We start from the raw sequence: 25,532 nt of genomic DNA, 5'->3' as shown, positions 1-25,532 counted from the left end.
TGAAACAAAAATGACCAGAAACACGCAAATACAAAAGCTCTGATTCAGGACTTTTTTATTCTAAAACAAAAAAAGTGATTAATTGCGCAGCAATTTTGAACTCATTAAGTCTATGTAATTAATTAATTGAAATTAACAATTAAATCGAGTAAACATGAATGTGTGGCATAGCAAATTGCAGTATTTGACAACTCCCAGATCCATGAAGGCTTACTCGATATATCTTTGTCTCACTAAATGCATTTCAGACCTTTTTCCAGAAAACAATTGAAGAAAGAATAAAGTTTATCTGGTTCAAGCAACAAACTTCAGGACAGTCACTCACAAAAGTAACAAATAGAGAAAGTTTTGTTTTCTGCGTATTTCACAGATTGAGTTTATGTTTGGGATTTGGTTTCCGTCCTAATAGACCGCTCCTCTTGTTTCCCAGGTATACTTGTCCATTTGTTGAGAAATTCTCCATAGACATTGAGACGTATTACAAACCAGACACTGGAAATCAAGCAGATGTCTTCAATCTATCCTCCGCTGAAAAGAGACAGAGGACTGTCGGTGAGTTTATTTATCTATCTAAATGCCTGTTCTCCAGGTCATTACTCTCGAATTGTTCCTTTGGGATCCTCTGTGTGATTGTCATCCCCTTAATAAACAGGAACCAAATCGGCACAGCGATATTTGCGGTGGAAGCTGCGGCATGCTGTAACAGGGGCACACAGGTTGAGGAGTGTAAGAGCCGGGGTTGAGGCTCTGCATACTAAAATTCACTGGGGAGCAGAAGAAATGTTGAGTCTGCTGCTGACACCTTTCTGCAGGGCCTGATTACATAAGAGACAGAAAATTACATATTTTTCTTCTGGCAGCTCGTTATTGGTTCTGGTTATATCTGCAGCTCGGATCTGCCTTGGTCTAACAATCCATTGTGTTTTCCGCAATCCAGATCCTATAGACATTGTCAAGGACTACATCCCTCCCCATGAATACCTGGTGGAAGAAGACCCCAAGCTGTACCAGTCAATCAAAACCAGACGGGGCCCGTTGTCAGAGGACTGGATCGAGGAGATCAACCACAACCCTGGTCAGACCGTCGTCATGTGCGCCTACAAGCTCTGCAAGGTGGAGTTCAGATACTGGGGCATGCAGTCCAAGATCGAGCGCTTCATACACGACGTAGGTAAGTATTTGGGTTCTGGTGTCAGAGTCTTTATCCTCAACTCATAGATTACATGAGCAGAAAAAGCAAAATGTAAAAAAAAAGTTATTTTAATATTGAAAAAACTTAAAACTCATCGAGGTTGATGGTAAAAAAAAAGGTATATGTATTACAAGTGGGCTTATTATTAAAAGCTTAAACACTTCTAGTAGCCATGCACAACCTTGTAAGTGCTCAAAAAGTGATGTAGCTAACAGTGAGCACCCTCAGGAAAATAATCTTTACGTTCAAGATAAATAGCCTCTGAGCTGAAGATAGTAAGTTCTGGAAAATAACAATTAATTTCCACAAGCTGATCTATAAGTGATCCATATGTTTTGGACACTAACTTCTCCAAAACATATAGTCAGTGTCCAGTTCTTCAATTAATCTTAAAGTTCTGGGGAAGTGCCATGTAAATTCTGGAAAACAACCTTTAGGTTAAATAAACTCACCTTTGGGTTCTAGGAAAATACCGTTTAAGTTTTGGAAAGTAACATGTACTTTTTGGGGGAAAAACAAATTTTGAAGAAACTAATCAAAGTTCTAGGAAAGTGCCATATCAGTTCTAGAAAGTAATCTTTAAGTTAAAGAAACAAACTTTTGGGTTCAGGGAAGGTACCATGCAAGTTCTGAAAAGTAACCTCTATGTTTGTAAAAGTAATCTGTATTTTTGAAGAATCTGTCTCAAAGTTCTTTGAAAGTACCAGATAAATTCTAGAAAGTAAACTTTAAGTTAGATAAAATCAACTTTGGGTTCCGGTAACGTACCGTGTAAGTTCTGGAAAATCCATCCATCCATCCATTTTCTGTACACCCTTGTCCCTTAGTGGGGTCGGGAGGGTTTCTGGTGCCTATCTCCAGCTAACATTCCAGGTGAGAGGCAGGGTACATCCTGGACAGGTCGCCAGTCTGTCGCAGGGCAAGTTCTGGAAAGTAACCTCTGCAGTTTGGGGTAGAAACTGTACTTTTGAATAAACTGTTCTAAAATTTCTAGGAAAGTACCATAGAGCTGCTAGAAAGCAACCATAAGTCAAGGAAACTAATTTACATTCTTGGAAAATACCAAGTAAATTCTGGAAAGTAAGTTATTGGAAAAGCAACTCTGTAAGTTCTGGGATGGTAAAGTAGGAAGTTCTTTAAATTAATCAGTGAATTCCAGTAAAGTGTAGGCTGCATTATGTCTCACCTCCAAGACTAGAAGTATTGGCCAAAATAAGTCATTTTTTTCCCAACATATGTGGCTAATGACTGTTTCAGGTCTCCGCAAAGTGATGGTCCGAGCCCACCGGCAGGCGTGGTGCTGGCAGGATGAATGGTACGGTCTCACCATCGAGGACATCAGGCAGCTGGAGCTGGAAACCCAGCTAGCGTTAGCCAAGAAGATGGCGCAGTACAGCCTGAATGAGGAGGGGGTAGCAGAGACCAATGGCTCCTCTGTTAGCCAAGATCAGGAACAGCCGGGAGAGAACCTGGGGTCAGCTGCAGAGGTCGAGGGAACTCGAGGAAAGCTTGGAGATTCTCTAGAGACGCGAGGGGAGCTCACCAAGCAGTGGTCCACCTCTTCCAGATCGTCCAACAGGTCATCAAAGAGAGGAAGTTAGTGGAGCTCCTTGGCTTTCATTTATCAATTTATTACACAAAGTAATTCAACTTTTTACTTCATTACAGTGTTTTACTGATATTCTGGTTTCGGTTTTCATTATAATTTAACAGAATATTAATTACGTAAAAGCCTTGAAAAGGGAAATAATTGCATAAACATGTTCTTACCTCTGCTACAGGGTGATTGATGAGTTATTATAACTTACATGCATAGACAACAATGATTCCCAACTTGAAACAACAGTACAGTTTTCTTAAGAATTAACTTAGTACTTAAATATGATAATAGCAAATAACAGATGCAGAATAAACCAAACCTCGTGCAAAGGCTGTCTACAGTATAATGCTACATTCACACATGGGTTAGCATTGTCTGTTGGGAGCTGCCAGCAAACTGAGGCTAAACCTTTTCTCTGAACAACAAAATGTGTAAATATAGATGGTAACAAAGAGTTTTCACAAGCTTTCTAACAGTTAGTAAACCCACTTACAACAGCACAGGCAAGTTATGTGTGAATTCATACCTGAGAAATAATTCAATAAACCAGCCACTGACATCTTCGCGCACCAAGGAGGAAGTTTCAGTGTTTTTTGCTATGGCTCTCTAGCGCTACACGCCCTCTGCTGGTTGCATATGGTTACTACATCTACCAAATCAAATCAGGACGTTAAGGTATAGTTAACCAAAACTTAGGCAAACACATTGTAAATGTAAACAGTAACATTCAAGTCTGTAATGGATTCAATATGCAGATAAGAGCAGAAAGAATAAATGTACCTCTGACTTATAATGAACAGATTTCATTCCAGAACAATTACATAACTTTTATTGGCATTTGACTAGAAACAGCCGAATTAAATGTTTTGTTTATGTTTTTAGCGAGTCCGTCTCACCACAGCATTTCAGAGTGGAGGATGCAGAGCATTGCCCGGGACTCTGACGACAGCACTGACGACGAGTTCTTTGATGCCCACGGTAACAATTATCGTCACTCTGAAATCCAAATCAGCACGTTATGAGCAGCAGCTCAGGACCCAAAAGATTGATCCAGTTTGTCAAACATGCTCCACTGGAATCAGGACCAAGGTTTTGGTTTCAGACGTTTTTAAAGTGTTTTATGATTTCTAATCTTATTATTTCCTGACAGATAAGAGACATGTTGTCATAAATTAAGTCAAATATAAAATGTCACCAGCCTAATAAAGGTATAGCCTATTAAAATTAATTGGAAACATCCTCAATTGAAAGCAAAACCGAAAAATAAAAAAATAAATAGAGCAAATTTGTGTGACATTCAGCTACTCCTTAGTAATTATAGTAATTAGAAGTGAAGTGGAGGTTCCCAGCTTTGTGCGTCGGTGGTGTAAATCGCTCCACATGAGGGGCTTTTTATTGCTTGGCATTGTTTCAGATTATGAAAAATTATGTTTTTACCCTTCACAGAAGTTACTCCTCAGTTTCCACAAATTAGGTCCCAGTTCTCAGCAGCACCTGAAGCAGGCTGCAGCCCTCAGGAGCTTTTTCCTGCTTTTTTTTTTAAAGCACCACCTTATTTTCAGTTTGCCCAAACCACACAGTACAGCGCTCAATGCTCAATATTAATAAAGTGCTGTGGAAAACTTTGGGCACGTAAAGGAGAAAAATATCCTCCTTGCCAAAGAATGTGACTAAAATAAGTATTCTTGTTTTCAGATTGAATTTCTTAAGGCCATTTAAAGTAAGACAAAGCAACGTCTGTGCACATTTTTCCAAGGTGGACAGTTTGATTGTTCTGCAGGTAAAGCAGATGGTGCTCAGATGCCGGATGGATTGTAAAATAGACCTTAACAAAACAAACTGAGATGCAATGGAAAGCAAATGTATTTCAGTTAGATTTTATGTGATAGATGTAACTTTACAACACAGAGAAAGGAAAATTATAGACATTTTGGAACACTTTATACGAAAAGAAATGTAAAACAAAATGTGCCACCAAAAACTACAACTTGCTGAAGTTCGACTGTAATTCTTCAGAAGAAAATAAACTTTTTCTTCTGTTTTGTCTGTTTTGTCCCAGTAAAATATTTTTAACTCAGATTTGACAGAGTCTCTGAGCTCAACCAGAGCTCTTAGCATCTTTAAAACGCCTTAAGTTTGTGCATTTAAAATTAAGGCCTTAAAATGTCTTAAATTTCTTTAAAAAAATTGTAAGCTTGCCCTAAATACTTAAAATGCTAGCTGTTTTTTGTGTTTATCATGAGAAAGTGTAATTTATTGTCAGGTAGCTGGACGATGCTCATCTTCACCACTGGCTCACTTTTGCTCCCGACCCATATGAGGTCAGGTGGACTCTGTGCACTACTTAGGCCTGTGACGATAATACATTTTGCTGTACAATAAATTGTTCTAGAAGTCATTGCGATAAACAATAATATTGTTGTTTTGAGACCATTCTCAAGTACTATAATGGTAGTAGTACCATTATAGTATTATTGCAAGAGCACATCCTCAAAGACCAATAAACATTAAATTCTAATGAACATTTAACCCTGGAACCAGAAGCCATCTTAAATATCCAAAACTAAATAAACAAAACAACAAACAAATGTAATTATGAAGTTTCTGTAAACAAAACTGTCCTTCAAAAAAAACGACTAGATGAGACCAAAGCACCAGACTGGAGACGTTTATCATCCAGTTTTTGGTAGAAAGAGAAAATCGATAAATCATGGCAATCAGAATCATTGAGTTTGTTTTAATTTATCATGTGATTAATTGATTTATTGATTATTGTGACAGTCTTAGCACTAATTGGGTATAGAATATGCATTTTTATTTTGTACATTTCTCTCGTAATTCACATCTTAAATTTAATTTATAATTCTCTTTAAAAGGTTGTTTAAAGGCATTAAATCTGAAACCTGCAGAAACCCTGACGACAGTTCCTTTGACTTGACATGAATATGCTCTGATCTCAATCAGTCGATTCGTCTGACAGGATGTACTGAGCCACCGAAACTGAATTTGAAGACTTCAAAAAGAGCCATAAACCACAGTCTGTGTAGAAAATATTGCTTTCAAGAAGAGGCTAGTGCTACATGTGAGTTCTTGTGGTCGTTTTGCAGAGGACCTGTCGGATAACGAGGACATGTTCTCCAAGGAAATCACCAAGTGGAGCTCTAATGACCTCATGGACAAGATCGAGACAATAGAAGTGGATGAAGCACAAGGTAGACGACCATTCATGATATTCATTCTAAAGAAAACTACAATCGTAGATAAAATAATTCACTTTTTTAAAAAGATAAATATCTGAGTTGTTGATTTCTATTCAAACAGAAGCGTATCAGGAGTTGAGTGAGGACTACAGCGTCACTGAGGACACCCAGATGGAGGTACAGGCTTCACTCGTACTCTCACTTTAACTCCATGGATAAAAAAAAAAATCTAATTCTCACAGGCAGTGACCCATCTGCTAAATAACCTTTGACCCTCCATGCTGGTGTAGGTAGAAGGACTGTCCGTCCGCTGCAGTCTCCAGCTCTGTTTACAGTATTTCCCCAATAAATAGACATGAAAGGCCCAGCTTCTCTCTTCTACTGGGTCCATTTATTTTATGAGTGTGGCCAGAAGAGCATGAGAGGCCGCATATCCGTTTTAGCAAGACTTTATATTTTACTTCAAGTTTCAGTCATACCAGGAACTCAAAAAACAACAAGAAAACACGAACTAAGATGACTTTAAAAGAAGTTGAACAATTATTAGGATGAATAAATAAATGCTAAGTTATAACTGACTCTGTTTGAACCCAAATGACCCCTTAACTTTGACATTAATACATACATGTGTTAATACAAATACATGTATGATGTGACTGGGGATTAATTACAGATAAATTAGAATTTTTTTTTTCTTTTGAGGCTTGATTGTCAGATTAAAAGTACATTTTGAAAATAACCTTTAGCAGATAAAACATGCTTTTCATTAAGCCAACATGTCTATTAAAAATGTTGTTTTTTGTTGGTCTGATGTAATATTCTAATCTTAAATGCAGCGTTTTCATTTCAAATCATCATAATCAACAAAGCTTTAAATATCAGTCTGTTATTAATCTATATAATGTTAAGTAAACTAACTTGAATAATATTCTAATTTATTGAAAATGAATTCTATCCTTTTTTTCATTACACTAAAATTTATTTCCTGCTGTTTTCTCATCAGACTCTGATTCATACATGACATGATGTCAGGGGTTTTGCTTCCAAATCTTTTCCCACCATCTTTCCTCCGATCCTCTCTCCACAAATATTTCATTGTGTTCACCTTCATTTCCTGCTAGTCTTTATCTTTTTTTTTATCAAATCCATTTCCTTTCAGTTCCTTTTATTTGGATTTTTAACCTTTTAACCCAGATTTGCAAATGTTTCTGTCCAAACCTGAAGTTTCCTTTCCTTAACTCAGATTCCTGATTAAATTGGTTATTCTTACAGCAATGCAATAAAAAATCTGAATCTTTAGCTTGACATAAATAAAAAAAAACAAAAAAACTTTGTGCTTCATGTTTTACTATGACGCATAAAAATGGGGAACTTTAGTGATTTATTGCTTTTTTGTTAACATTTGCTCCATCTTTCCTATTAACCAGCCCTTGTTTTTTCCTTCTGTGTCTCCCTTCCTGTTGTCTGCAGGACTGTCCGTCCCAGCAGTGTCCCCAGCCGTCCAAAATCCACGTCCTCATTCTGGTCCTGCATGGTGGTAACATACTGGACACCGGCTCTGGTACAACAGCGTGTTAATCTTTGGAACATTTTTCAGAAAACAAAAACCTTTCATGGTTTTTATTTGTGTTCATGGTCAGCTGAACCCATTCTTCATCTCGAGTTTAATATGAGCAAAGAAAAGTATCACAAGAGCTCAATGAAGATGTAATAAAAGGAATATAGATTTGATTCAGATTAACTTTGTGAACATATTAAATTAGTGAAATTTTTCTCTAAGCCTAGATAAGGTGTTTTAAGATCAATCTGACAAAAAGCACAGACAATAAAGGTAAGACTAGTTGATTGGTGAAAAGGTTTTCATCTGTTGAGGAAGAAATGGCTTTTTACCTTTTTTTTCCTGTCAATTAAATTACAATTATTCAAATTAAAGGGGCAGTATTATGTATTTTATACTCACATGGTGCCACTTTATAGCACTAGCAAGTAACTGTTACCTTCAGTTATACACAGCCTATATATTTCAATTATGACATAAAAGAAATTTGACTTTGTAATTTAATGTCTTGAAATTGGGCCTCTGTCTCTTTAAGAAACTCCTGCTCTTTCTGAAACTCCGCCTTCAGGAAGTCATCACAACATGGCTCCTCTATTAAAACTTTAACAACATTTTTATGAGCGTTTCACTGAAAAGTAGCTCCTATACTGAGCTCAGCAGATGCTCAGTTTCACCAGGTGTTTGCTAATTGCTGCTGGCTAGTCTGAAGGAGCTGAGTGGGAGTGTGTGGGGGAGGGATGCTCTGTGAGGCGGAAGCCTAGAAATTTCAGCTCAGAGGAAAAGCTGTGTCTCTAAGGCTGGGCTAGGTCCACCCAGGCATTTTTCACAGCTGAATGGTTGCCATGGAGATTAATAGAGTTCTCAAACATGTATGAAAGAATCAAAGTAACACTCCAGGTGTGTTTTTGGTGAGGAAATAACATCATAACACGATTTAAAGCTCACAAAAGTTGACATTACATAATACTGCCTCTTTAAGAATGGAGAGATGAGATTTACTGAAATACTTTTTAAAGGTTGGTGAAAGTTATGCCTTTGGTTTTTGTTTGTTTGTTGGACTGCAGGTGAACAGAACAGCAAGCAGGGAGACGTGAACACTCTCAGTGGGGCTTTTGAGACCGTGATGAGGGTCCACTACCCTGCGGCGCTCGGACGCCTCACCGTCCGGATGGTCCCCTGTCCTGCTGTTTGCGTCGACGCCTTCTCACTCGTCTCCAAGTGAGTGACGAACATTTCAGTAACACACTGTCAAACAAACTCAGCCCTCTTAACTAAGTTAAGCTAAACTAACACGCTCCGCCTCGACAACCTGCAGTCTGAGTCCGTACAGCTACGATGAGAGCTGTCTGTCCAGCAGTCAGGACCACATCCCGCTTGCCGCTCTGCCTCTCCTGGCTACGTCTGCGCCGCAGTACCAGGACGCCGTGGCAACGGTCATTCTAAGAGCCAATCAGGTTTACAGTGACTTCATCAAGTCTCCAGAAGGAGCTGCTTTCAGCGGCCAGGTCAGTCGGAGTGTGACGGTGGAGAAAGGAACATGTCCGGACAAAGTGGATTTGTGAATTTGTGACGGTCGGCTTCCCCTTCATCTTGCAGGTGTGCGTCATCGGGGACTGTGTGGGAGGGATCCTGGGCTTCGACGCACTCTGCAGCAGCTCTGTGACGGTCTCAGAAAGCCAGAACAGCAGCAGGCGGGGCAGCACCATCAGTGTCCAGGTACACGTCTCATCTCTCTGACCATAACTCATCTGACTGGCTGCTCTGAGTTGGAATAGTCAGTTAAAGGAGTGCATTTGGTTAAAAAGTGTATAATATCAGTTCTTAAGAAACTAAAACTTTCATCCAGCTAGCTGGAGCTAGAGCTGTCACAAAGAAAACATTTCTCACTGAAACTTAGAATGTCTGAATGGATCTGAATGTAAAAATGCTGCTTTCATGGGGCAGAATTATGTCAATCTGACTGTTTTAAGCTTTCCATCATATTATAAAGTTGTTCCCCCCAAAACACAGACCTGGAGTGTTGCCTGGATTCTTTCATGCATTTAAGTCCTTTAATCTCCCACGGCAACCATTCAAGCTGTGTAAAACGCCTGGGTGGACCCAGCTCCATCTTTGAGGAACAGCTCCTCCTCAGAAGGAGTTTCCAAGCTTCCAAGCACAGGGCAGCCCTCTGTAAGGCTCCTTCAGACTAGCCAGTAGCAATTAGCAGACACTCGGTCGAACTGAGCATCTGAGCTCATCATAGGAGCTACTTCTCAGTACGATGCTGGTAAGAACGTTGATAGAGGGTTAATAGAGGATGATTTAATGAAGGTGGAGCTTCAGGAAGAGCAGGAGGTTTTAAAGAGACAGAGGCCCAAAGTCAAGTCATTAAATAATTGTCAGGTTTCTTTTAAGTGTTATTGGATACTTGCAACATTTTTATAAGAACTAAAGGTAACATATTTACTTTATTGTGGTATAAAATGGCACTATGTGTCTAGAAAATACATAATACTTTGGTTGCAGCCTTTCTGCTTTAAAAAGCTGACAGAACATCAAACGAGTGGAATATATAAAACCATGTTCTCCATCTTTGATTCCCAGGACACAGAACTTCTCTCCCCTGGTATTATCATAAACAGCATCTCCCCGTCGTCGCCGTCCCTCGAAGGCAGCCGCCACTTGAGCCGCAGCAACATCGACATCCCGCGCAGCTCGGGGCCCGACGACCCCAAGAACCAGCTGCCGCGCAAGCGCAGCGACTCCTCCACCTATGAGCTGGACACTATCAAGCACCACCAGGCCTTCCTCTCCAGGTGAGCTACGGAGGGAGACAGGCTGCCGAACGCACAAAGGCAAATGGATCCGGCTCACGTGTGCTTTTCGCCGTTTCCCTCCTGAGCAGTCTGCACTCCAGCGTTCTCCACGGGGAGCCCGGGTCACGGCGCTCCAGCAACAGCACCATGCTGGAGGGCGGCTCCCTGGGGAAGTTCGACTTCGAGGTGACCGACTTCTTCCTGTTCGGCTCTCCTCTGGGGCTGGTGCTGGCGCTGAGGAAGACCGTGGTCCCCTCCTTAGACGGTGAGGAAGGCTCTTTGGTTTCTTGAGGTTTGGCGCTCTCTGACGCGGGGAGAAGGACTCATTGTCGCTTCGCCGCGTCTCCGGAGCAGCTGGGTGTCAGAGGTCATGTCTCTGTACTCAGAGGCCGAGGGGCCATGAAGTACGTGATGGATGAGCTGACGTCGGTCTGACTGCTGGCGTCCTGTTGGGGGTTTGATGGGAATCAGGCTCTCAAGCAGCTGACTGAACAGATTTCCAGTTAGCAGAACATTTATACGTTTCCTTTATTTCTACTGAGAAAGTTTATGAAAGAAAAGAAGAACATTAGTTTCTAATTAAATGAAATTATTTGAAATATTAAAAGAAGTCAATGCAGGACATTTAAATCTCCAGCTATTTGAAAAAGTGGAGTAAGCTTAATAAAGTACGATATTTCAAACAACAAATAAAGAGAATATATGTACAGTAACAACAGAGGCATTTAGAATAAAATAGAATAGAAAGGAAATGGGCTTTGTTGTCCCGAATTGGGGAAATTAATAATTAATAGCAGGAAGTGGAGACACATAGATTCACACAGAGATAAAAAAAAAAAGTATTAAAATCAACATTTTAGTGTCTTTAGTGGACAGTAAAAAAATTAAAAATGATGTTCTGTACAGTAAGTGGAAAATTACAACAGACTCTACAGTTATCAGAAATACTTCAAAGAAATGTTCAACTATAGCATCATATTTTAAACATGCACAGAATGAGTATTGAAAAACAACAAGCTATCTACAGTATATGAAAATTGATGTTGGTCCTAATTTGATGTAGTAATATATAATTTGTTTTACTTATTTTTTTTATTCAGAAAATAGTACAAAAAAACATTACAAATGAACAAACAGAGGTATAAACCATAAGATAAGAGAACAAATAACAACAATAACATAAAGATAAAATGAATAAAAAAGGAGGAACACATCAAAAACAAAATGGATCATAACCAAGTGGTGTCACAACAAAACATGGATTTATTTAATGTGAGTTAGGATGCTTTGTTTTTCTTTTAATTTTAACAGTTTTTTTTCTGAAATGCATTATTATTTTCTTTTTCTTGTTCTGGCCGGCTGCAGTGTCCGCCCTGCGTCCAGCCTGTCAGCAGGTCTACAACCTGTTCCACCCGGCCGACCCGTCTGCCTCCCGCCTGGAGCCGCTCCTGGACAAGAGGTTCCACCTGCTGCCCCCCTTCAGCATCCCTCGCTACCAGCGCTTCCCCTTGGGGGACGGACACTCGGCTCTGTTAGGTTGGACTGCAGACACGTTTCCTGCCACCGATCTCTGCCGTTCCCTTTAAACACCAGGACATGTCGCCTGTTCCTTTTCTGTTTCCGGGTCTTTAGTGGACACCGTTCAGAGCAACCCGCAGCTGCTGATGGAGCCCGGCGGCGGGCTGTCTCAGCGTTCCCATGACAGCCCCGCCAGCGAGACGTCCATCCTGGTTCCGGTCCTGAACTCTCAGACCTCTCTGGTCCACGGCGATGGTACATTTCCAGTCCGGCTGATCTTTGTTCTCTTTCAGCTGCTTTTGGTTTAGAAATTTTGAAGCGAGCGTCTGCTGGAAAGTTAACCTGGAGTTTAACTCTCTTGTTATCCTTATTTAGAATAAAAAGCCAGATTAGCCTGAAGCTAACAGCTAGCCTGAGAGAGCAAAGAGAGTTTCTACTGTCCTAAAACTTGCCCAATCTCAAAAATATCTCAGCAGTTTTAGTTTTACTTTTTACTTTTTTAAACCATCAACATGTGAAATAATTTTTTTTTTTTTTTAAGAATTTACCATTTAGTCATTTTCTTTCTTGTTTTTGCTTCTCCCTCTTGTGGTCGTTGTGTTGCCTTCGGTTTTGGGTTCAGTTTTCAAAGCACATGAAAAAAGTAGCAACTTGTAGTCCGAAAATTACAGTAATTTGGATTTATTCTAAACGAAGATGCAAAGACAATTATCCACTGAGGGTGAAGCTTACAAATCTTTCAACAGAACCCAGGATCAAAAATAATCCTTTAAAACAAACATTGTGCAGATTGTTGTGCTTGGTCACATAAACCTCTTCTCCGCCTGCCTCAGCAGAGGTTGACATTGGTGATCACTCAGATCATCATTATTGTTTGCAGTAAACTCCTGACTCTCTCCTCTGTCTCAACAGCTGACTCTCTTCAGTCTCATCTCCATGCTGATGGTCTGTGTCCGACCTCCACATCGCCAGGAGTCCCCCACCTCCGCTGCAGCCGCAGGGCCAGCGAGGCCAGCCTGGCCAGCCAGGTGTCGGGCCTGGCCGACTCCTACACAGCCACCAACATCGCCACCAGTAAGTCTGTCGGACCGACCGCGGCGTTGGCCCGCGATGTGTTCACACGCTGACCCTGTTGTTCATTCGTCCCCCGCCTCCAGCAAACAAAAGTCACTGTAAGAGGCCCAGCCTGCTGTCGCAGCTGCCGCTGCCGCACAGTAGATTCGCCTCTCGGAGCGCGACTATTCGCTTGCACAGCAAAATCCGTCGGGTGTTCCCAAGAGCTAACGGTGTGGAGTCTGAGCCGAGCTCAGACCCTAGCTCTGACATGACCTCTGACCTCACCGATGTCACATCTGACATCACAGACCTCAGCTCGGTGCCCCCGTCGCCCCGGCTGCTGAAGAACATAGAGCAAGGTACCCTGGCAGTGAGTGAGGGGTGCAGTGGGACCGTAGGACCTCTCCTGGTTCCCTGAGCTCTGCCCGTCTCCCTCTCTGTCTTCCTCTGTAGTCACGCCTCTAGAAATAATAAAACACCAAACCCTGACCCTCCTTGTAGGCATCCAGGAAGTCTGGCTTACCAGAATGAAATAAAATGATTCGCATGACGTTTCCTTTGACACCTTCCTGCCAGTTTGCCTTTCGAACCCTCCGAGCGCGACACTGGTCTCTTCCTGTTTTCATCCATAGAGCCTCACAGTTGAAGCCTTTGCCGTGGTTTAGACGTAGAGTCCTTCTGAAGTCTTCATCTCTTCACCAGGATTAACTTGACCATGAACATGAGCCAACAGTAAGTCCTGACCGTGTCTCTCTGCTCCTGACTAGTTGCGTCGCGGTGGTGGGGCAGTAAGCGCATGGACTACGCTTTGTACTGTCCCGACGCTCTGACGGCGTTCCCCACCGTGGCTCTGCCACATCTCTTCCACGCCTCCTACTGGGAGTCCACAGATGTCGTCTCATTCCTTCTCAGACAGGTTTGTGCTTCACTCAACCCAGAGCAGGAATTAGAACAAACTTAGAAAGTACCGTCTACTTTATTGAATCAAACATGGAGAACCAACATCTAATCTGATCAGGTCAAGAGTCCAGAGAAACCCCAGTTAGTTTATTATCAAGATCAAATTTACAAATCAAGATCATGAAGGCTCTTAAAGGGCCGGTTATTACCAGAATGTATTGATAAAATCTGTTAAATAATTTTATTGAAGATCTTTTCAGTTCCTCCAGGATTTTGTGATACTTTTTGGGATTTTTATTTATTTATTTTTTATTTTTGCAATATAAACAAAATTGTTTGTGATACTAATTTGGAAATATTTGCAATATTTATTTATGACGGTAAATACGACTTTTTATTACTCTGTATGGATCATGGAATACAATCTGACATCAATTAAGGCTGTTTAGTACAAGTAAAAAAGTTTTTGACAATTTTTGAGAAAAATCTGCAATAAACTCCCAATTATGTATCAGTGCAAAAAGGTGTGGGGATTTCTTGATTTTGAGTGAATTTCCATAATAATTCTCAAGAAACTGATTGATATAAATTGGCAGTAAACAGATAAAATCTACATTGGTTTGATAACATAATATTAGTCTAAGGTGAAAACCACAATATTGTAGCATCCTGCAGTATGTGAGAGAATGAAAAGGGGACATTTCCAAATTACTCTTGAACATTTTCTTTACATTAGTTCTGTTTTGGCCTCTGTAGGTAATGAGACATGAGAACTCGAGTATTTTGGAGCTGGACGGTAAAGAGGTGTCTGAGTTCACGCCCTCCAAACCTCGGGAGAAATGGGTTCGCAAGAGGACGCACGTAAAAATACGAGTGAGTGTGTTTTGATTTGTTTCCTCAACCCAAGGCTTGTGAAAGAAAAAATTAGCTGCAGACTCAGATTTGAGCTCTTTGAAGGAGTTTTTTCATTTTTATAAAATGTTTTTTTTCAAAATAGATGCCCTCAAATAAACAATCATTCGTCCTTTCATGTTTTGTGCTTGTGACGGTCAGAGGAGCATGTTTCATGCCGAACACAGCCGTCTACTGAAACCGATTCTCTGTTTTCGTCGCTTCCGCAGAACGTGACGGCTAACCACCGTGTGAACGACGCCGTCTTCACGGAGGACGGGGCGCAGACAGTGACGGGACGCTTCATGTACGGACCTCTGGACATGGTCACTCTCACTGGGGAAAAGGTGAACGTTGAACTGAGGAACGGAGGAGGCGAGGAATCGTCATGAAGCCGGTTAACCACGGCGTCGGTGAAACACTGCAGCTTTCTCACCTTTTTCCTTCTGCAGATCGACATCCACATCATGACCCAGCCTCCGTCTGGGGAGTGGGTCTACTTCGACACGGAGCTGACCAACAGCAGCGGACGCGTCTCCTACGTCATCCCAGCCAAGAAGCGACTGGGCATCGGGGTGTACCCTGTCAAAATGGTGGTCAGGTGTGTGAACTCACAACTCCCAGAAGCCGTGAAAAAGTATTTCTGAAGTGTTTGAGTTCATCTATTTATTTAATTAGGTTAAATCAGGTTATAATTCATTGATTATATTTTATTTGAAAACTACATATCCACAACAAAAGCAACATTTTCAGTTCAAAAACCCTCAATGCTGAATTATTGGATAGCGATAGATGGTCTCAACAAACAAAAATGTATATCAGCATTCCAGTGACTGGCAATAAAATGTGTTTTCATGTATCCCAGCTGGATCTTCTGACTGCTGCTGGTTTCTGCTTCTCTTCCCTGCTGTGTCTCTAACAGAGGTGATCACACGTTTGCAGACAGTTATCTCACCATCGTACCCAAAGGGACAGAATTCGTCGTTTTCAGCATCGACGGCTCGTTTGCTGCCAGCGTGTCTATCATGGGAAGCGACCCCAAGGTTCGGGCCGGAGCCGTGGACGTGGTGAGGTACGGATGAACGGTGCAACAACCGGCAGGCTGTCGGGCCGTCCGGATCCACTCACCGCCTCCGCTTCTGTCCAGGTACTGGCAGGACCTGGGCTACCTGATCGTGTACGTGACGGGCCGGCCTGACATGCAGAAGCAGCGTGTGGTGGCCTGGCTCTCCCAGCACAACTTCCCTCACGGCGTGGTGTCCTTCTGCGACGGCCTCGTTCACGACCCGCTCAGACACAAGGCCAACTTCCTCAAGTGTCTCATCAGTGAGGTGAGGGAGGCAGAAAAGTGTGGAGGGTTTCCTGTCGTTCCCTCCACACTTTGTTCCCTCACCATGTCGCTCTCATTCCCCACCCATGGCCACGTTCCCACCAAGCCCAGCAGATTCAAACAGTTTTCACCTATTTTTTTTTTACATGTCAAAATCGTCCAAGCTTCAGAAATAAATGATCGACAGCTAATTTAATCGATTAATCGTTAACTAGAGTATACAGATCCATCATTTAAACATGGCAACATGTGTAAACAGAGTGGATGCTACTTGCTTGGCGGTTTTAGCAACAAATCTGTCTTAGTTTGCACTTTGTTAACTAAACACATGTATAAGTTCTGCTCTGCGTCCTGAAAATGGACGAATAGTTTTTCTTAAAACTTGCTCTCACTTGTCGGCTTAGGCCCACATGAGGATCTTTGCTGCCTACGGCTCCACCAAGGACATCTCCGTGTACTCGTCCATCGGCCTGCCCCCGTCTCAGATCTACATCGTGGGAAGACCAACGAAGAAGATGCAGCACCAGTGCCAGGTACGGAGCAAACCCGACTTACTGATGCACTGCAGGAGCAATCGGCAGAAATTAGTCCTAAAGTAACGGTGCAATGTGTAGTAGTAATAAAACGAGGGGTCAAAATGTAATAAAACATCAATAAAGCAGCATTATGTATGCTTAGCAGTGCTTCCTGCTACTTCCTGCGTAATTACATTTTATACTGGTCATTAGAAAATGTGGAAGTAACTTTTTATTTTAGAAATGATAATATAATAATGTATGTAACGAAGGACCACAAACTGTTTGTGCTGTGTTGTCGATCCAATATGCATTTAAATGGAAACTTTGATCAATAATTGTTGAACTTTTTCATGCTCTCTGTCTGAACCGTCCAAACTTCCAGGGTTTCATTACGTTTTGCACACAGTTTTAATGGTATTTCATTACATTTTAAAGCCTGATCTCATTCCATCGTTACATATCATGGCGCTACATACTTTAAAGTCAAAGTTTTACTTTGATCTTGTTAAGGAAAAACAAATAAAAAAAACACCTTTATTTGATAAGCTTTTAGAAATCCATCCAAAGTTGAGTCAGCAGCAGGTTTCAGCAACAAGATGCTTCAAAGTGATAAAATATAACACAATTAATCAATGTCCCAGTTATTATTAACAAATGGGTGTTCTAGCCTTGATTAAAAGGAAGTCAGTGTTTCAGCAGTTTTTCAGTTTTCTGGAAGTTTGGTTCTGGTTCTGGACGCAGAGATTGATATAAAAGCTGATAGATCCTGAATCATGAAAAAAAGCTAATAAAAACATAAAACACTTTAATAACCCAGGAGGAAAACTTCTCATCCTCTGAGTTTGTATTTCAGTGTTTTCCCACGTTAATTTGTGAGAGAAATGTTTTTGTGGGGTTTTTTTTAATCCTACTGTTATGGTGAGCCATTCATTCATAAACTTGACCGTCTGACCTCTCCTGCAGTTCATCCCAGACGGCTACGCCTCCCACCTGTCGCAGCTCGAGTACAACCAAAGGTCTCGACCGGCCAAGTCCACCTCCACCCGCATGGTCCTGAGGAAGGGCAGCTTCGCCCTCGGGGCGGCCGGAGGGGATTTCCTCCGCAAGCGCAACCACATCTTCCGCACCATCTCCTCCCAGCAGCCAGGGGGCTCCGGCTCTGGCAGCCAGCCGGTACGGACCGAGCGCACGCTGAGCCAATGCGAAGGAGAGCGCGAGCGCTCGTTCGCCACCGCAACCCAGAGGAGCATGAGCATAGCGGCGGGTTGCTGGGGCCGCGGGAACAAGGAGGGGCCCAAGTGAAGTTTACGCACGGAGCCAAAGATGCTCTGTGATCTCTGGACGGGACAAAGACCCGGACGGACCGGGTCGCAGGTCTGTAAGGAGGCAGAGATCAAAGCGTTCTGTAGCATGATCCTCTTACCGTTAGACTTTTATAGGATGCATCATGTAAATAGAAAATGAAATATTATAAGCCTTAAATTAATCTCGTCTAACGGGACCGCCTCCTCTCCGTCCCAGCATTCACGCTCATGAGCTCAGGACTGTTTCATCCTCAATCGAACACAAGTCTGATCCAAGAGGTGTCTGGCTTTTCTCCTCAACTTCTGCTCCACCCTTTCTGACAGCAGCGCCTCCACGGCATCATGGCGAGAAGAAGCAGAAACACAGATAAATCATAAAAAGGTTCAAATCAAAACACAAAAGCAGATAGTTTTGGTTTGTTTTGTAACATGCATGAAGAGGAACAAACTTTATTGTCCTTTTTATTCCCAACTATAGAAGAAAATAAAAGTTTTATCTCTAGGTGTCTGTTATGAGTACTAAGCTCCAGAAACATCTTTGAGTCATAAAACTATAGTCATAAATATGATAAATGTCACATATAGTTTGTCCTGTTGGAGCCTGTTTGTTTCCTAAACACTGCAAAAACACTAAATCTTGCCAGTTAAGTATCTTAGTACACTTGAAATAAGACTAAATAACTTAAATATAACATTTTAGGAAGGTAAATAAGCTTGTTATAAGTCAATCATTTTTGCATATAAATAAAAACTACTAGTTCCACTGGAAGATTCTTCTTAAACATTTAGTGAAAAAATCCCAAATATTTAGCTTCAACTTGCTAATTACATACTTAGGAAGCTAAATATTTAGTGTCAAAGTACTTCAGAAAGAGTTAGCAAGCTCAAAATTAAGTTAGCCAACTAGATGTAGTTTGAAGCAAAATTTTGTTTTAAGTGAAAATAAGCTCAGTGAACATTTATGGCTCCATTTATTTCATTTGGTAATGTCTAGCCGTTGCTAGTGAAGATTAGATAGAAAATGCTGGAAAACTTGTAGAGCTTGTATTGCTAACACAGCTAGCATATCCAGTTAGCAACAATTAGCAAATCCAATTTTTGGAACATGATTACAATCTGATCCAGTTCTGACTTCAGAGATAAAAATACATCAAGAATCAAACCAAAACTCTCTGCTTTTCTACACACTGAAAGAAAAAAAAGTCTAATTTGGAAGTTTGGTTAATGGACTGTGTCGTATCTAGTCCCAATTCCAGAACAGGATTGTTTCTCATCCTTATTTTATTTTATTTTTTCTCGGTACACATTACAGGACAGCTGTAGTTTTTCTTCCTTTTCCTTTCAGCGTGGCCTTTTGGCCACAAAAGGCCTTAAAATCCCACAAGACACTGACTCTACAGCGAGAACAGGAAGCATTAAAACAGGGCATGCAGCATTAAAGCACCAACTGAACTCTGTACAGTCCACAGCAACTATCCCTTTATATAACCATCTGCTTGCAATACCTCGGACCCACCTGCTGGTGGCGCTCTGCGACCTGCCGCCGGGAGTCAGACAGACGGCTTTTCCAAGCTTTGTGCTCTTTTTGTGTTTCCACGTTATGGACTCTGTGTTGCTGATCGAGGACGACGACATGGGAAGCAGGAATAGTTTTTATTGCACCAAAATGGCCGAAGAATACGTGGAAATGTTTCAGCCTGAATGTTTCGTGGTGCGTTCAGGGATGAATGTTGAGGTTTGGAGGATACGCCTCGTACCTCTCCTTCGTCCAAGATGACGTATTATGGGTTTTGCTGCTTTTCTTCTACTAAGCTGTAGATTTTCATGCAAAATGGACTTTTAAAAAGAGTACATGTCATGTCTGATCTAGTGGATGAAACGGATGATGAGTTAAAGGAAGGCTCTGTAGATTATTAGGTTTTAGGACAACAGTCAGGTGCCTGAATGGAGACTGAAATCAGTTCCGTTTGGGTCTGATGTTCATCTTGCTTTAAAAGTTAAACATGTCCTGAGCACAAAATGTGCTTCCATTTTAAGTGATGGAGGAGAAATTGCCTCAGTAGTGAATCAAATTTTAAAACTAGAAAGATTTGCGTTTCCTGCGAAAATGCAGCTCGACTGCTGTAAGCAGAATGCTTTCGGTGAAAACTGCAGAAGCATTTGTAGTCCACTGCAGAAAACTTGCACAAATGTAAGAAATAAGCTGAAGCAGTGGGAAAACAGCAAGACGGTGTGCAAGAATATAGGAAAAAATTATTGAAAATGACTGAAAACTTAAGTCAGTGCAAAAAAGTTCCAGTTAAGAGTTTCAGATACTGTTACAGAACACTGTTTAAAAAGCTAAATTATAAGGTATAAAGCTCATAGTGCAGTCAGAGCAGAATGTAACGATGATTTTAACTAACATACTGCAAGTTGTGGTTTACTAAATATGTTTCACAATATTAAGTTACTCATTTAGTTTGCAAACAGCATTATTTAAGCTAAAATGCAACAGCCATCTAAAATATTTATGACAGCATGTAAGCTACCACTATTATGTTGACATGGAGTAACAAACTCCATTCAGAATGAAAAATCCTATGTAAAAGCTAAAATTAGCCAAACTGCTAATGCTAGCTAAAATGCTCTCAATAGCAAGTGGGCTATCACCAACATGTTAATTAACATCAACTCACTCCATTCAGTCTATGTTTTGGCTTTTAAATGAAAATGTGCTAAAATGCTACATTATTAAAGAGGGCTAGCTCTAGCAAGTTGATCTATGGTAGCATACTCCGTTCAATATGCAGAAACTCATGTTGGTAATGATAGCAACATGACAGTGTTACCTAACATGTTGGCTAACATTAGCATAATCCACTCAGTACATCAAAATTAGCTAAAAAGCTAATGTTTGCTTCAATGCTATTATCATGTTAGCTAGGATGTTGTGTAAACTTAACTTTGTCCATTCAGTAAGTTAATTTTGTTTTTTAAGCAGAAATTGGGTAAAAATGTCATGTTATTAAATGCTGTTATTATCATGTTGACTTGTGCTAGCATGTTGGATAACATTGACTTAATCCATTAAGTAAGGTAGGTAGCTTTAGTTTTTTAGGTCAAAATTAGCAAAAATAGTTAATGTTAGCAATTGTGCTATCATTATCATGTTGGCTTGCTATTTCTTTTAGATGAACCCATGTACGATTAAGATTAATCAATTACTTAAAAATTAAATTTGCCAGATGTAGCCATAGCTTTTTAACAAATTGTTTCAATATTTCATAATTTCATTATCAACTGCTGTTTCACTATTTTGGAGTGCTACTGGTAATGACCCTTTAAAATATTTCCTTTTCACCCTCACTTAGACTGGAAGTACATTCAAGACACAGGTGTTTAAAAATGAGCACCTGACTGTATTTCAGTTTAATTCATATAATCTGGATTGAACTAGATTAGCTGACTAAAGAGTCCTTCCTTCCAGCCTGAGGGAGTTTTTGGAAGCTCTTGTCTGTTTCCACTCTGTGTGACCAACGATGTCTTCATCCCATGACAAAAGCCAAAATCATTCTCTAATACTGTAGTGAATCAACTATTTAACCTCATTGTTTCTTTTTGCACTAGTTTTCAGGAGCGTATGTAATAGTTATTGTTTATGTCACTGTTTTTGACGCCTCTGTAGTGAAATTTCCCCCTTTGATTTCTGCCAGGGTGAGAAGCTCACTGTGTGTGTTTTTGCGTAGAAAGAAAAACGATGTCAGTATGACGAATGTGCCAAACTGTGGCTGCAAATGAAAACAGGAAGATTCAGACCAAGAATTTTAAAATACGGCTCAGTGCAACCAAAATCAGACTGCACCTTTTAGGTATTCATGTCTTTAATCTTTTCCGGTCCTCAGGACTACATTTCTCATAATACTTTCAAAGTACAGTTCTAGAAGTTTACATACACTCATGATGAATTTAGGGCTTGTAATCATTTAACTGAACCATTTTCTTTCCCAGAATTTAATTATCACACAAAATACAATTGTTGAAATCTATTTTACAAACTTTAACTTCTGCATTTTCGTTCCAGAGTATATATGGATACGCAATTTCAGCCAAATGTGTATATGAGCACATAAAAAAAAAAAGTGACACAATATATAGCTAAAACTATCTATTACGATTGGTGGCTTTTTCTTGGAAACTATTTGAAGATTTTTGAAATAAATTAAGAATAGCATTTTTTAAAAACTTAGTTGGAAAAATAAATTACGCTATAAACTCATACTTTATATTTATAATAGTCACAAAGTGGCCATTCATTGACACATTGAATTGTTAATTGATATAATTCTCAGGCAAATATATGATAATCTCAGTGACAGTGAAGTAATTTCAGACCTGTTGTTCTGACAGGACATTCACCAGTAAGATTCGTAAAAGAATAAATCAGAAAACAACATGAGCTTCTTAATGGTGTGGATTCGGCATGGGCCGGTTACCAATGTCACAGTGTAGCAAAGTTCAAGTAAAAATAAAACTAACAGTTTTTAGGATGCACCGGCATAATATCGGCATTGGCCGATATTAGTCATTTTTTTCAGCATATCGGTATCGGCTCAATCAGTATCAGCCAATAATAGTTTTTTACCATATTGGTCCAATAAATAAAACTGGCCCGTTATTGACAACCGATATTTATTTCTGTCTTGGGGAGACTGGAAGATGGTGGTTATTTGTATTTGTTTGACTGAAGCAGAGAAGTAGTGATAAAGTCAACATTGTAGTTGTTGTTTTTTTCCAAGGTGTCAAAAGGCTAGTTAAATACATTTATGATATATATAAAATTGGTAAATATCCATTATCAGGAATATTATTGTTGGCATCGGCCCAAATCATATCATTACAATCGTATAAATGACTGAAACTTTTCACGCTGTGAGAATCTCATACTGACCCATGCCTAATGTAGCTCCAGTCACGTTCACACAGATCTACAGCATCCCCTCTGTTTGCCTCTATATTTCATTAACTCGGACTGATAATGAACATTTGTTCTGCCACACATTTCAGATTTCTGGACCCAAACAAAATAATCCCCCTTTGGCTCCTGAGCCGGGTCAGAGTGTCCGTTCATAATGGATGTGTCTGTGTAAATACTGTAAAGATGTACATGTAGAACCTCAGTGGCTGAGAGTTATTTATTTTAGTTAAGGGTCATGATGTTGTTCTGGAAATTTCAGGTAAAAATATATTTGAAATATGTAGCATTTGTTTCTGTCCGTTTGGCTCATTAAGGCAGTGGAGCCCGGAAGGTTTCTGAGTTTTTTTCCCCTGTGCATCGTTCTGGTTCCACCAGAGGTCAAAGTTTGCCACGACACAAGCTACTGGACGAACCGGACACACCACCTGCACACAACTCTTTGTATTGAAACCTGCTGTTGGCTTGTGCTGTATCTCTAGCATTTTATAGGATTTCATGAAACAGTTTTTCAACCTGGAGTGTTTTACAGAAAACCTGACTTATAACCACAGACTGCTTTTACCAGTCACAAGTACGTGCATGGAAACCCATTGAGAACTGTTTAACAATCTGCTGCATGTCCTCTGTCAAATTGGAACCACTTAATAACAACAATATTATTATTAATAATACAGCAATTATGTTGTTCAACATTGCTCCATTCCTCAATAAAATATAGATATGGGGAAAAAAACCTGTCGCTTTTGGATGAAATTGACATTTTGTGCTTTCACTCAGATTTGTTGTTTGTGAAAAAGTTAAAATGTGCTTTATTTAGCCATCGAGGAGCAGTTTGGGCTTCTGAATAAAACTTTTCAAGTTGTTCAGTCAGACAGGAGACACAAACCAAGAGATTATTGCTTTCACAAACCTGTTCAAAGATTTCTCCAGCATTTTTTAAAGCAAAGATGGGAACAACTTGAACAGCTAATAGTTTATTAGCTCCCACACATTAAAAGGCATTTTATGTAAAAAAATTTTTTTAAATGTGGACGTGTACCACACACGAGGAGGTGTTTTTTTTATTATTTTGGCAAAAGAAAAACTTGTTTTCAGAAATGTCCTGCAGGTGGCGTCTCTGATTACAGCGCCCCCTTTAGCTTAGTTAAGGTCAGTTTAGTTTCAGTCAAACCTTTTTACACACCGTGTCGTCACAAACACAGTGGCTCGTTTTCCACACCACGTCAGTGTTTGCCCCGAGCTGAGATGACGGGAAGAGCAGGAAGGGAATCCTCCACATATTGCACAAAATGGCAAAACGCTGTTTATAAAATTGGCCAAAAACAACAGCTTGACAGTAATAGTAGTAAAGATAAGCTATGATTGACCATATAAAAAAATTTTCTCAAAAGAAAAAACGTATTCACATTTAATTGTTCTTAAACGTAGCGCTTGTGACGTATGCACACAAATACCACGACGGGCAGAATTGGAATTAATTAGCCCGCTGCTCAGCGTCACAGGATCGTTCAATAACCGGGATAAAGAGGAAACCTGCCGTTTATCAATGATTAACGACGTTCAATAGGCGCCACCTTGCGTTCAAAAAGTATATCGCGGCCAGCCAGTGACGCTAAACGAACACCAAATGGCGATTAATTTGTAACTCCGTCCCCTGGAGCTAAACCAGACCTTTTAAGTCGAGCACTGATCTACAATAGTTTTACAGCAGACAGAAAATTTGTGCCATATTAATTTCTTCATAAAGTTTATTGTTTCCTTTACAAAGTCATCTTAATAAATAATATGTGATTCAATGAGGCTGCTTAAAATTACTTTTAAGCACTTTTTAAATTTGTTGTTCTGCTGTAATATTAATGTAAGCAGAAATTCACCATAAGTAACTTACAGACTAATGAGAGATTTCTTTAGATAATTTTCGTCGGAGTGGACAGAAGTCATCTCTGGGGAACCACATGTGACCTTCCATTTAATATCTACAGGCTCCTGCAACATCAGAATTTAGTAATAGATTAAGTACCATAGCTATGCAGATGATACACAGCTCTACATTACAATGTCACTGAGTTATTATCAGCTCATTTAAGCACTGTGCAGAGGCACAGAACAAATCAATGAATGGATGTGTCATAAATGTCTTCACCTGAACACAAACCAAACTGAAATAATTATTTTTGAACCTAAAGAGGAAGCATCAAGAGTTGGCACACGGCTCCATCCATCTGATGTAGTGATGGACCTGAACCTTCAGCGTCAAATAAAGACGGTTACAAAGTCGGGCTTCTATCAGATGAAGGACATTTCCAGGATTAGAGGACTAATGTCACAACAAGAGTTACTTTGTGTCCCCAGAGTCAGAACCAACATGGAGAAGCAGCATTCAGTTTCAGTGCATCCACAAATTTGGAACAAACTTCCAGGAAACTGAAAAAACTACTGAAACACAGAGTTTCCTTAAAATAAAGGCTAAAACCCCATTAGCAAGCATAGCATTTAGTACTACTGTAAAAGCCATTAAAAGCCAATACGCTTTACTGCAGGGGTGTCCAAAGTCGGTCCTGGAGGGCCGGCATCCTGCATGTTTTAGTTCTCTCCCTGGTTTAGCGCACCTGGATCAAATGATGGCTCATTAGAGGCCTAAGGGGAACATTGATATGCTGAAAAGGTTGTTACTACCACCAGGGAGAGAACTAAAACATGCAGGATGCCG

General features: G+C 40.4%; 1 protein-coding gene and 1 long non-coding RNA gene across 5 annotated transcripts in view; one reads left to right on the top strand and one right to left on the bottom strand.

Annotated features, from left to right (window-relative positions):
- The window catches only part of LOC103151017 (membrane-associated phosphatidylinositol transfer protein 2), a 96,637-nt gene extending 74,651 nt beyond the window's left edge, over nt 1-21,986 (top strand). For 3 of the 4 annotated variants that reach the window (XM_016681086.1, XM_016681085.1, XM_016681084.1), the window contains exons 4-27: nt 431-552; nt 938-1,171; nt 2,450-2,788; nt 3,675-3,770; nt 5,900-6,004; nt 6,114-6,169; nt 7,463-7,553; nt 8,615-8,768; nt 8,866-9,055; nt 9,147-9,266; nt 10,137-10,348; nt 10,438-10,613; nt 11,714-11,884; nt 11,981-12,121; nt 12,779-12,940; nt 13,024-13,281; nt 13,690-13,838; nt 14,579-14,695; nt 14,944-15,060; nt 15,166-15,314; nt 15,636-15,785; nt 15,861-16,044; nt 16,448-16,576; nt 17,525-21,986. In XM_016681086.1, the coding sequence (XP_016536572.1) occupies nt 431-552; nt 938-1,171; nt 2,450-2,788; nt 3,675-3,770; nt 5,900-6,004; nt 6,114-6,169; nt 7,463-7,553; nt 8,615-8,768; nt 8,866-9,055; nt 9,147-9,266; nt 10,137-10,348; nt 10,438-10,613; nt 11,714-11,884; nt 11,981-12,121; nt 12,779-12,940; nt 13,024-13,281; nt 13,690-13,838; nt 14,579-14,695; nt 14,944-15,060; nt 15,166-15,314; nt 15,636-15,785; nt 15,861-16,044; nt 16,448-16,576; nt 17,525-17,863 (3,961 nt within the window). In that variant the 3' untranslated portion in view covers nt 17,864-21,986. The remainder of the gene's footprint in view (nt 1-430; nt 553-937; nt 1,172-2,449; nt 2,789-3,674; nt 3,771-5,899; nt 6,005-6,113; nt 6,170-7,462; nt 7,554-8,614; nt 8,769-8,865; nt 9,056-9,146; nt 9,267-10,136; nt 10,349-10,437; nt 10,614-11,713; nt 11,885-11,980; nt 12,122-12,778; nt 12,941-13,023; nt 13,282-13,689; nt 13,839-14,578; nt 14,696-14,943; nt 15,061-15,165; nt 15,315-15,635; nt 15,786-15,860; nt 16,045-16,447; nt 16,577-17,524) is intronic. The other variant, XM_007570827.2, reaches the window with a different exon arrangement.
- A 1,878-nt stretch (nt 21,987-23,864) lies between these two features.
- LOC107838514 (uncharacterized) lies at nt 23,865-25,402 on the bottom strand. The gene is made up of 2 exons (XR_001664595.1): nt 24,966-25,402; nt 23,865-24,808 (listed from the first exon to the last, which is right to left on the bottom strand). It is a non-coding gene; the product is annotated as an uncharacterized LOC107838514 (long non-coding RNA).
- Between the last annotated feature and the right edge of the window lie 130 nt (nt 25,403-25,532).

This window comes from Poecilia formosa, unplaced genomic scaffold (genome assembly GCF_000485575.1).
Source record: "Poecilia formosa unplaced genomic scaffold, Poecilia_formosa-5.1.2 Scaffold269, whole genome shotgun sequence".
Taxonomy (NCBI): domain Eukaryota; kingdom Metazoa; phylum Chordata; class Actinopteri; order Cyprinodontiformes; family Poeciliidae; genus Poecilia; species Poecilia formosa.
The sequence above is the reverse complement of the archived record's forward strand: the minus strand, read 5'-3'. Positions and strand labels throughout refer to the sequence as shown.